The sequence below is a fragment of the Moschus berezovskii genome, chromosome 15, assembly GCF_049115385.1.
Source record: "Moschus berezovskii isolate FMDL1 chromosome 15, NW_MosBer_1.0, whole genome shotgun sequence".
Classification (NCBI taxonomy): Eukaryota; Metazoa; Chordata; class Mammalia; order Artiodactyla; family Moschidae; genus Moschus; species Moschus berezovskii.
The window spans coordinates 58324580-58337542 of NC_142474.1; the positions used below are offsets into that span (position 1 = coordinate 58324580).

A 12963-nucleotide genomic window follows, 5' to 3' on the forward strand; every position below is an offset into this window, starting at 1 on the left:
GATGTGGTAGAAATAGCAAAAGAATGAGAATTAGAAGTAGAGCCTAAAGATGTGATGGAATTGTTACAGTCTCATGATAAAAGTGGAATGGCTAGAGAGTTGCTTCTTATGGATGAGCAAAGAAAGTGGTTTCTTAAGATGGAATCTACTGGTGAAGATGCTGTGAAGATTGTTGAAATGACAACAAACGATTTTGAATATTATATAAAGGGAGTTGATAAAACAGCAACAGGGTTTGAGAGGACTGACTCCAATGTTTAAAGAAGTTCCATTGTGGGCAAAATACTATCAAACAGCATCAGAGGCCACAGAGGAAACATTCATGAAAGGAACAATCAATCAAAGAGGCAAACTTCATCGGTAATAAGTTGCCACAGACACCTCAATCTTCAGCACCCACCAACTTGATCCATCAGCAGCTATCAATATGAAGGCAAGATACTCCACCAGACAAAAAATTATAACTGGCTTAAGGAAATCAGCCATGAATATTCACTGGAAGGACTGATGCTGAAGCTCCAATAGTTTGGCCAGCTGATGTGAAGAACTGATTCATTGGAAAACAACGAACAAATGTCAAGAAAGATTGAAGGCAGGAAGAGAAGGGGCATAGAGGATGAGATGGTTGGATGGCATCACCGACTCGATAGACATGAGTTTGAGTAAGCTTCGGGAGTTGGTGATGAACAGGGAAGTCTGGCATGTAGCATTCCATGGAGGTGGCACAGAATCAGACTGGACTGAATGACTGAACTGAAGGCTTGGATGATGGCTAGCACGTTTTAGAAATAAAGCATTTTAAATTAAGATATGTGTATTTATTTTAGACATAATGCCACTGCACACATAATAAACTACAACATATTGTAAACATAACTTCTGTATGCACCATGAGACTGAAAAATTCATGTGACTTGTTTTTCCGTTATATTCACCTTATTGCAGAGGGCTGGAACCAAAGCCACAAATATATCCGAAGTATGCCTGTATTCAATTGAATCTGAGATGAAAGCAGGTTGTTGGAAATGAAAAATATGAATTTAGGACACAGCAAGACACACATCTTCTGCTGTCAATCACATAGAGCTATCTATTGAGGCCATGATGTCAGAAGAAATTGCTAAGCCTGAGAATATTCAGAGAAAGAAACACTCCAAGAACAAACTTTTGATAGGTACACATTTTGGGAATGGATGGATGAATCTAAGCCAGAGAGGAAAAACTCAGAGATGAGTTCAGTCATGAAAGCAAAGACAGGTGAGCGTTTCAAGAAAAGGGGGTCCACAGGCTCAGATGCTGACATGAGGATGGCCGCACCCTTTAGAAATGACTGTGTTCATACCTTCTACGCCTCCAGCCATCATTTGCCGCAGTCACCAGTAACGTTTTGATGAACAAGAGTGTTGTACACGAGCAAGGTTGGAACAAAACTGAAAGTTCACTTCTGGTCTTTTCTTACCACAAAATAACAAAACTCTTCTAAGACAGGCACAGCATATAATTTAGTTTGCTTTGTTCTAATGAAATCACATTGATTGCTCTATGTGTCATACCTTTAACACTTAAATGATGCGGTGCACAATTAGCAGAGTGACTCATAAATGTAGACATGCACAATTGGTGGTGTTCTTGTTAATTATCAGTTTACATTTACTGAGGACTGTAATTTGATAAAACCTGGAGATGATATAGGAAATATACTGACCTTCAGTAGATAAATAATTAGAGAATTAAAGGAACAGGAAGAAAAGATTACCCATCTCATGGGTATCTCCAAAGATTACCCAATCTCATGTCCTGCCTTAACTACATCAAGAAGGGAGAGCTCATATGATTAGTGATTTCCTGGTCAGAACAGGGCAAACCCCGGGGCTCAGCAAGTCACCAGATAAGGCAGCTGACCTTGAACAGTGCAGGTTTGAACTTCATGGGTCCATTTACGTGGACTATATGAATTGTGGAAAATTATATGCAAATTTTTCCAATATAAAAAAAATGTGTGCAGAATATCTTGTGCAAGATGAAGTGGAGAACTTATCTTAACCCAGGCATACAGGGTTACTTTTCTTACTATTTTATCACTCTGCTCTCAAAGAATTACGTGACCATGGAGCATGCCTCTCTCTCTCATAATTGGAGAAACTGCATATCAGCCTACTGTCACCAAGTGTTTTTTAATGTACCAGTGTTTCCAATACTGTATGATGAATATGACTGTAATACTGTCTGCCCTAATATTTATAAGATTCATTCATTAGTATATCAGCTAGGCTACTGTGAAGCAATTAGTAAATATGAATTTATTTTTCACATTATCTTTTCCTTTTTGATGTCCAGTGTTAGGATAACATTGAAAGTATCATCTAAGACAATACTGACATAGGTATTGTAAAGAGACAATGTGAACTGCACGGCATCAGTAGATACAGTACAGTACTTTCAATATATTTTCTCTTCCTTACAGTTTTCTTAATAACATTTTCTTTCCTCTAGCTTACCTTATTGTAAGACTCAGTACATATACTTTAACAAAATACACATTAATTGACTGTTTAGGTTATCAGTAAGGCTTCTGGTTCACAGTAGACTATTACTAGCTACATTTGGGGAAAGTCAAAGTTATTTCTACATTTTTGACTGCAAGGATAGTTGCACCCCTTAACACTGGTTCAAGGGTCACTGTATTCTCTGGCCTACCCCTATTGTAGACCCACTAACGCTTCCTCAGGGTCCCCCACATATACTGAGGGTGGACCACATTCCTTCAGGCAGCAGCTCCCAAGAGGCGGCAACCCTCCACAGTCCTAGTTCTCAGCAGGCTCTGTGGTGTGGCCCTCCTTCTGCCCAGACCCAGGGGTTGGGATGACTTCGCAGCACTGCTAGTCTGTGCGTATCTCACCGTTTATTCTTGGTTTTTCCAGCCCTCTCCCTCTGTAAACAGTCCTCTCAGTTAGACTCTTTGAACTGGTTCTTTCCTTTCAGTTCCTGAATGACAGGGTGTATCACCTTTCAAAGGACCTACTAAGAATTCTTCTATTACATCTCTGATACTTTCACTTTTAAACATCATTTAAAAAAAGCTTCTCTAGTATTTAAAAATGAAATTCAAATTAAGTAAAAGAAAAAAATAAATGTAAAAAACCTGGAAAATGGAAAAATTATAAGGCAAATGTTCTTGAATTATAACTGAGATGTATTTTGACCTGGAATACTTTTCCCCAATAAACAATGTAAAACTAAAGCCATTTAGGCCAGCTGAAAATAAGCTTACTTTCTTCACAGTATGCCTAAAATATGACCCTAATTGTGCTGTTTTCTAGACTATCTGATGCAACAGTCCAATAAACATGAATGACATTATTTTTATGAGAGCAAATTTGAAGGTATTTATATTAAATACTTATATTGCGTGCCTGCTTAGTCGCTCAGTCATGTCAGACTCTCTGCGACCCCATGGACTGTAGCCCTTCAGGCTCCTCTGTTCACGGGATTCTCCAGGCAAGAATACTGGAGTAGGTTCCATTCCCTTCTCCAAGGGATCTTCCAGACCCAGGGATCTACCTGGGTCTCCTGTTTTGCCGGTAGATTCTTTATTGTCTGAGCCACCAGGAAAGCCCAAATACTTATATTAAAGGCATTTATATTAAATTCTATGGTACCTAAATTCCTGGGAGTTTAACATATAACACATAACTACAACAATGTAGATAATTCAGCATAAAACCAATATGCACTACCATGTGTAATATAGGTAGCTAGTGGGAAGCTGCTGTATAGCACAGGGAGCTGAGTTCAGTACTCTCTGATGACCTGAGCGGGGTGGGATGGGGGTGGAAAGGAGACTCAGGAGGGAAGGGACATATGTATACATATAGCTGATGCACTTCATTGTGAATCAGAATCAGTTTCTGTTGTATTACCAGACATGAATACAATGTTATATAAAGCACTTATATTCTAATTAAAAAATAAATTAATTTAAAAAGTAAAAGCAGATAAAATCCATGAGATCGTATCAAAAAAAAGAAAAGAAAAATGGAAGACTTTAAATTGCCACAACTTTTAAAAAAATACCAGGGTACAAATTCAATGCTATTATTATAGTTTTTTCATTAGAACAACAAACAAAGATGGTTTGGGATCATGAAGACAGAAGAGAAATTTTGTCATTCAGCTACAAACTGCCAAAAGGAATCTGCTTAACCTGAACATACCAGAACATAATGTTGGTGGCTTAATCAGAAGGCAAGGAAAAGAACACTACAGTAAAATCCCTCCCTGAATCCCCTTTTTTTTTGTGGTGAGGTCCCTTGTGTATAAACACTGGGGAGAATATAATCAATACAAAGATCTATTTATATATACCAGCATTTAAAAGAAAAAAAATAAATTATTTCTAATTAAATTTCACATTTGCTTTGTGTAGAGCAGTATATACTCTTCTACTTAAGAAATCACTCTAATTTATCCTGTTAGTTCTTCTATGATGGGCTTAGGCTTTCTATCTGTTTTCATAAATTTAGGTTATTTACTAACTCTTCTAGGGCTTCTCTGGTAGCCCAGTGGTAAAGAATCTGCCTTCCAATGCAAGAGATGTGGGTTTGATCCCTGGATTGGAAGATCCCCTGGGGAAGGAAATGGCAATGTGCTCTAGTATTCTTGCCTGGGAAATCCCATGGACAGAGGAACCTGAAGGGCTACCAGCCATGGGGTCACAAAGAGTCAGAAACAATTTAATGACTAAAACAACAACGAACTATAACCTATAAGAGAGTAAAATAGTGCTGAGGGATCTCTGTTTCCAATAGGCAATGCCTCATACATAGTAGATGATGAGCAAACTTTTGTTGAACTTCTGTTACATGAGTAAGACACTTTATTATTAAAACAAGAGCATCATCTTGGCTTCTGTTTCCCAGATAATAGGAAATAGGTGAAGTGAACTTACCTAGCTTGATGGATAACTCGGGATTTCTCCAGCAGGTATTCAGAGATCTGTGCTCCCACGACAGCTCCAGAAGGGGTAAATTTCATTTCTAAGTATTTTCCAAATCGGCTGGAATTGTCATTTATAATAGTGCAGGCATTGCCAAATGCTTCCACCAAATTGTTCACTTGTAAAATCTTCTCTTGCAGGGTTTTGTTATTAGCCTACAGAAAATGTCAAGATGTTAAAAAAAAAAGTAAAATTTTATTTTTGTATGAAATGAAAAGTCTCTTTGATAAGCACTTTCAGTTCAGTTCAGTCGCTCAGTCGTGTCCGACGCTCCGCGACCCCATGAATCACAGCACGCCAGGCCTCCCTGTCCATCACCAACTCCCGGAGTACACTCAAACTCATGTCCACAGAGTCGGTGATGCCATCCAGCCATCTCATTCTCCGTCATCCCCTTCTCCTCCCGCCCCCAACCCTTCCCAGCATCAGAGTCCTTTCCAGTGAGTCAACTCGTCGCATGAGGTGGCCAAAGTATTGCAGTTTCAGCTTTAGCATCAGTCCCTCCAATGAACACCCAGGATTGATCTCCTTTAGAATGGACTGGTTGGATCTCCTTGCAGTATAAGGGACTCCCAAGAGTCTTCTCCAACACGTAGATGTAAATATACAAGAACATATTCTTGGTTTGTTGCCAGATGTTACAACCCCATTTTAAAAATTTAAGGTAAAATTACATAGAGTGAGATTCACCTTTATAGAGTATAGTTCTGAAAGTTTCTAAAAACATATGCAATCATATGAATCCCACTATGATTCACATATAGAACAATCCAATAACCTCCAAACCTGTCTCATTACTCTGCAGTCAATCCTTCCCTCCACCCTCAGCCCCCAACAATCACTGACATGTTTCTGTGCCTACAGTTTTAAATTTGCAAGAATGACACAGAAAGTGAACCATATGGTATGTAATATTCTTAATCTGGTTTCTCTGACTTAGCCTAGGGAATCTGAGATTTATCCAAACCTCGCCCAGTGAGCCTTATTGCTTTGTATCAGGGTTCATTCCTTTTTGTTGTTGAGTAATATTCCACTGAATGAACATACCATTGCTTCTTTATTCATTTCCTAGTTCCCTTGTGTCCTCTTCTGGGAGATTATGAATAAAGCTTCTATAAATTATCTATAGTTTTTTGTATGAACATAGGTTTTTATCTCACTTGGATAAATACCTAGGAGTAGAATTGTTGAGTTGTATAATGAGTATGGTTAGACTTTCTAAGAAGTTTCTGTGCTGTTTTCTGAAGTGGCTGTACCATTTTGCATTCTCATCAGCAATGTAAAAGAGTTTCATTCAGTTCCTCTACATCCTTGTCAGCACTTCTTATCAAGACTTTTAAAAAATATTTTAGCCATTTTGATGGTATTGCATGGTGGTTTGAATGTGCATTTCCCTAATGATACGCTGATCGCCGAAGAATTGATGTTTTTGAACTGTGGTGTTGGGGAAAACTCTTGAGAGTCCCTTGGACTGCAAGGAGATCCAACCAGTCCATTCTAAAGGAGATCAGTCCTGGGTATTCATTGGAAGGACTGATGCTAAAGCTGAAACTCCAATACTTTGGCCTCCTCATGAGAAGAGTTGACTCACTGGTAAAGACTCTGATGCTAGGAGGGATTGGGGGCAGGAGGAGAAGGGGATGACAGAGAAGGAGATGGCTGGATGGCATCACCAACTCGATGGACATGAGTTTGAGTGAACTCCGGGAGTTGGCGATGGACAGGAAGGCCTGTGTGCTGTGATTCATGGGGTCGCAAAGAGTCGGACACGACTGAGCGACTGAACTGAACTGAACTGAATGACTACTGAGCTGAACATCCTATTTTCATTTGCTTTTGGCCACTTACATATATCTTTGATAAAATGGCTATCCATTTTTTGTTCCTTTTTTGTTATTTGATTTCTTACTTTGGAATTTTTAAGAGTTTATATATATATATATATATACTGAATACAAGTCTTTTATTAGATATGTGAATTGCAGATAGTTTCTCTGAGTCTATAGCTTATATTTCATTTTCTTAACAGTGTCATTCAGAGAACAGGATGTTTCTAATTTTGGTGAAATAAAATTTACCCTTTATGGATTAAGTTTTTTATGTTGCATCTAACAACTCTTTGCCTGACCCCGAAGAACAAAGTTAACTGACAATTTCCTTTAGAAATTTTAGTTTTTGGTTTAATCTTTTGTCTATGATCCATTTGAAGTTAATTTTTTAGGCCTAAGTTCAATATTTTTGTATGGGCATATTCCAGTACCATTTGCTAAAAGACTGTCATTAACTGATGTGTGCACTTTTGTTGCAAATCAGTAAGCCACACATGCAGATTCAGTTCAGTTGCTCAGTCGTGTCCAATTCTTTGCCACTCCATGGACTGCAGCACACCAGGCTTCCCTGTCTGACACCAACTCCCAGAGTTTGCTCCAACTCATGTCCATCGAGTCGGTGGTGCCATCCAACCATCTCATCCTCTGCTGTCCCCTTCTGCTCCTGCCTTCACTCTTTCCCAGCATCAGTCTTTTCCAATGAATCAGTTCTTCACATCAGGTGGCCAAAGTATTGGAGCTTCAGCAATACTTATACAGTACTGTATAGATTACTTTATTCCTTTGATCTGTATGCCATCTTTTCTTCAACAACACACTGTCCTGACTATTACAGTTTTATAGTGAGTCTTGAAATCAGGTAGTATTTGTTAATTCTCCAACTTTGTTCTTTTTCAAAACTGATTATTACAGTTTCTTTGCCTTTTCCACATAAATTTTTGATTCAACTCCTCAGTTTCTAAAATATAAAATCCTGCTGGGATTTTCACTGTAAATGACAGTGAATCTACAGGTCAATTTGTAGAGACCTGATATCTTAATAATATTCAATCTTTTAATCCATGAACATGTCATATCTTTCCTATTATTCAGGTCTTCTTTGATTTTTTTTAATCAACTTTTTCTATTTTTCAGCATACAAATCTTGCACATGGTTTGTAAGATATAGATTTAAATAGCTCATGCTTTTATGGTGCTAATATAAATGATATATTTAAATTTATAACTGATTAGTTTGGGTATGTATAATTAATTTCTGTATATTGACTCCCCTTCAACTTGCTAGTAACAAAAGAAGAGGAAATAAAGAAAGTATTCAGTGAATATATTAGGGCCAGAAAGAGAGAAAGTTACATTTATAAAACCTTGTCTACTAAGAGTGAGAAAAGTTATAATTTGCTCAAAACAAAAGCATATGCTTCTTATACTTTTTATTATATTTTACACTCACAAAGGACAACAAATGTATTATAATTTCTGGGCATTATTAAATGTGGTAGTTCATGGATATTAACTTCATCAATTAAATTAAATTCTGAAATATAACAAATATCTCTGATAGGATAGAGAAAGAAATAAAATTATACCTTTCCAAGCACTGTCAGCTGCTGAACTAAGAGATGAGCACTTTCAGTTTTTCCAGCACCACTTTCTCCAGAAATAACAATGCACTGTGCAGTGAGAAAAGGGACCGGTAAGAACACTTCATCCCCACAATATTCAATGGACACACAAGAAACTAAGAGGAGAATTTCTAAAAATGTGAGCTTCTCCTTACCTGATCTGAACTGTATGTTACCATAGACTGGTATCCTAAGTCAGCCATGGCAAAAATATGAGGAGGATTGGCAGTTCTCTTTGCTCCAATATACAACTTGGAATGCTAGAAGTTAAAAAGAACATGTGTTCTTTGGTTTGTCTTTAAATCCTATTTATTTACAGATAGAGCACAAATTTTTAAAGCAATAGGTCCATCAAATACCTGCAAAGCATTACTAAACCACCAAAACATTAATACTATTACATATACACATACATGCACAAATCATGCACAATTATGTAAAATAAAAGTCTGATATAAAACAACAGGGAAAAATGACATGATATAATATGACATAGCGTGGCCAGTGGTATTTAAATGAAGACTCTTCTGGAAGTGAATACCACTTCCAAAGCAGAATTTAAGGTTTCCAAATGTTATAATTTACTTATCTATTTTTAAACTTTTCCTTTGGTATCTTAGTTACCCTACCAGTCATCAAACCTTGACTCCCTGCACTGAAGTACAGAGTCTCAACCATTGTACCACAAAGGAAGTCCCTATAATTTCTTTAAATAAGCAATTTATAAATAAGACAATTAGGTATCATTTTGTTAACTATTTCTTAGATATAATAATGTCTGACATACAAGTATTACTTTTTTCATTTCATATCATTTATTAATAACATACACTTTTTCATTTGATTTTCCCAAGATTCCATAGTTGATTTACAGCAGAATATGCACTCAAGTCCAAATCTTCTAAAACTTTTGCCAATGTTCAGTATCCATTATTCTTCTAACTCTTAAAATGGTAGAGACTGGGAAAATTATATATTTTCACACAAAAATTATATTAAGCACAGTATAAAAATAATATTCTAGAGTACTACACAAATAACTAGAAGAGTATGGACCCAACTAAAAATACAACACACACACAAATAATAAAAAGCCTAGCTTAACTCCAGAATATTAATCTATATTTAAACATTAGGGGTTGAATATTATATGCAGGTCAGGAAGCAAACGTTAGAACTGGACATGGAACAACAGACTGGTTCCAAATAGGAAAAGGAGTACGTCAAGGCTGTATATTGTCACCCTGCTTATTTAACTTACATGCAGAGTACATAATGAGAAACGCTGGGCTGGAAGAAGCACAAGCTGGAATCAAGACTGCTGGAAGAAATATCAATAACCTCAGATACGCAGATGACACCATCCTTATGGCAGAAAGTGAAGAGGAACTCAAAAGCCTCTTGAGGAAAGTGAAAGAGGAGAGTGAAAAAGTTGGCCTAAAGCTCAACATTCAGAAAACTAAGATCATGGCATCTGGTCCCATCACTTCATGGGAAATAGATGGGGAAACGGTGGAAACAGTGTCAGACTTTATTTTCAGGCTCCAAAATCACTGCAGATGCTGACTGCAGCCATGAAATTAAAAGACGCTTACTTCTTGGAACGAAAGTTATGACCAACCTAAATAGCATATTAAAGAGCAGAGACATTACTTTGCCAACAAAGGTCCTTCTAGTCAAGGTTATGGTTTTTCCAGTGGTCATGTATGGATGTGAGAGTTGGACTGTGAAGAAAGCTGACTGCCAAAGAATTAATGCTTCTGAACTGTGGTGTTGGAGAAGACTCTTGAGAGTCCCTTGGACTGCAAGGAGATCCAACCAGTCCATCCTAAAGGAGACCAGTCCTAGGTGTTCATTGGAAGGACTGATGCTGAGGCTGAAACTCCAATACTTTGGCCACCTCATGTGAAGAGTTGATTTATTGGAAAAGACCCTGATGCTAGGAGGGATTGTGGGCAGGAGGAGAAGGGGACGACAGAGAATGAGATGGCTGGATGGCATCACTGACGATGCACATGAGTCTGGGTGAACTCCAGGAGTTGGTGATGGACAGGGAGGCCTGGAGTGGTGCGATTCATGGGGTCGCAGAGTCAGACACGACTGAGCAACTGAACTGAGCTAATTATATAATATATACTTAAATTCATAAAATATATCACCTGATATTAAAAATCAATCAAAGATTGATGTACCCCATCAATGTACCCCAAAGTTCATTGCAGCACTACTTACAATAGCTAGAATATTGAAGCAACCTAGATGTCCATTCGGAGAAGGCAATGGCAAGCCACTCCAGTACTCTTGCCTAGAAAATCCCATGGATGGAGGAGCCTGGTGGGCTGCACCCCAAGGGGTCGCTAAGGGTCAGATACGACTGAGCGACTTCACTTTCACACATTGGAGAAGGAGGTGGCAACCCACTCCGGTGTTCTTGCCTGGAGAATCCCAGGGACGGGGGAGCCTGGTGGGCTTCCATCTATGGGGTCACACAGAGTCGGACATGACTGAAGTGACTTAGCAGCAGCAGCAGCAGATGTCCATTGGCAGATAAATGGATAAAGAAGCTGTGGTACATATATACAATGGAATATTACTCAGCCATAAAAAGGAATGCATTTGAATCAGTTCTAATGACGTGGACGAACCTAGAACCTATTACACAGAATGAAGTAAGTCAGAAAGATAAAGATAAATATCATATCCTAACACAGATATATGGAATCCAGAAAGATGGTACTGACGAATTTATTTGCAGGGCAGCAATGCAGAAAGAGACACAGAGAACAGACTTATGGACTTACAGACTTTTAAAAGAGGACTTATCAGACTTATAGGGAGGAGAAAGGAAGAAGATGAGATGTATGGAGAGAGTAACATGGAAACTTACATTACCATATGTAATATAAACAGCCAATGGGAATTTGCCGTATGTCTCAGGGAACTCAATTAGCGGCTCTGTAACAACCTAGGCGGGTGGGATGGTGAGGGAGATGGGAGAGAGGTTCAAGATGGAGGGGGCATTATGGCTGATTCATGTTGATACTGGGCAGAAAACAACAAAATTCTGTAAAGCAACTGACCTTAAATTAAAAAATAAATTATTTTAAAAAATCAACCCATATGTCAAAAGGAATTTTTAAACACATAATGCTGAGTTTATAACCACTAAACATATAGTACCTATATATATCATGTGATTTTACTTTTGATTCTCTCATACTTGATAGACATTAAGTCTACACATTTTAGGCATCTGTTTATTGATATGATACTTAGTGTGAACCAGTTACCAATTACCAATAATTGGAAAGAAATAACATCTCACACAAAGACCACACTGCATCCAGATATATTTGTCTTCTCTAATTCTATATTTTAACAATAATTATTTAACTACTGGGCTTCCCAATTGATTTGGCCACCTGATGTGAAGAACTGACTCATTGGAAAAGACCCTGATGCTGGGAAAGATTGAAGGCAGGAGAAGGAGATGACAGAGGATGAGATGGTTGGATGGCATCACCGATTTGATGGATATGAGTTTGAGCAAACTCCAGGAGTTGGTGATGGACAGGGAAGCCTGGCGTGCTGCAGTCCACGGAGTCACAAACAGTTGGACACGACTGAGTGACTGAAGTGAACTGAACTGGGCTTCCCAGGTGGCACTGGTGGTAAAGAACCTGCCTGACAGTGCAGGAGACTTAAGAGACCTGGGTTCAATCCCTGGGTCAGGAAGATTCCCTGGAGTAGGAAACGACAATCCACTCCAGTGTTCCTCCCTAGAGAATCCCATGGACAGAGGAGCCTGGTGGGCTACAGTTCATGGGGTCGCTAAGAGTCAGACATGACTAAAGTGACTTAGCATAGCACATGTAAAGATTATTTACCTATCGGTGCTGCAGGGGCTACTGAGAGCTATTTTCTGCCCAGAACCATGTGTATGTGGCCACTACTCAAAGGTTCTAAAAAGTTTTTGAAATTTGAACCTGCAGCTATTTTGGTCATTGTTGTGATCAATGATTTCTTTGGCTGCCCAGCACATGTGGGATACTAGTTGCCTGCTCAGGGATCAAACCCATGATCCCTGCAGGGGAAAAGCAGAGTCTTAACCACTGACCACCAGGGAAATCCCTTAACTGTTTATTCAAAGGACTAGATAAAATTTTATTTAGCATCATTTGGTGGTGGTTTAGTCGCTGTCATGTCCAACTCTTGCAACCCATGGGCTGTAGGTCACCAGGATCCTCTGTCCATGGTGTTCTCCAGGCAAGAATACTGGAATGGGTTACCATTTCCTTGTCCATCATTTAAATCAATTTAGATATCTAAAGAATATAATTTTTGTACAAAATAAGAAAATACAAGTCACACCACATACCTCTGGTGAATAAATATCCAGACTCTGAAATGGGTTAAGAGCAATGAGTATGTCTCCCACATACATGTAGATCTGATCTCTGGAGTAACACTTCTCAAGTTGCTCTGAGACTGTATTCTGTAATGAAATAAAAATAAT

At 38.4% G+C, this 12963-nt stretch overlaps 1 protein-coding gene across 1 annotated transcript in view; it reads right to left on the bottom strand.

The window, feature by feature from the left end:
• Positions 1-12963, bottom strand: part of MYO3A (myosin IIIA) — a 177660-nt gene that overhangs the window by 81623 nt on the left and 83074 nt on the right. Inside the window, exons 11-14 of the mRNA XM_055428556.2 lie at positions 12826-12942; positions 8603-8707; positions 8412-8495; positions 4949-5151 (exon numbers count right to left, since the gene is read on the bottom strand). Of these exons, the coding sequence (XP_055284531.2) occupies positions 4949-5151; positions 8412-8495; positions 8603-8707; positions 12826-12942 (509 nt within the window). The remainder of the gene's footprint in view (positions 1-4948; positions 5152-8411; positions 8496-8602; positions 8708-12825; positions 12943-12963) is intronic.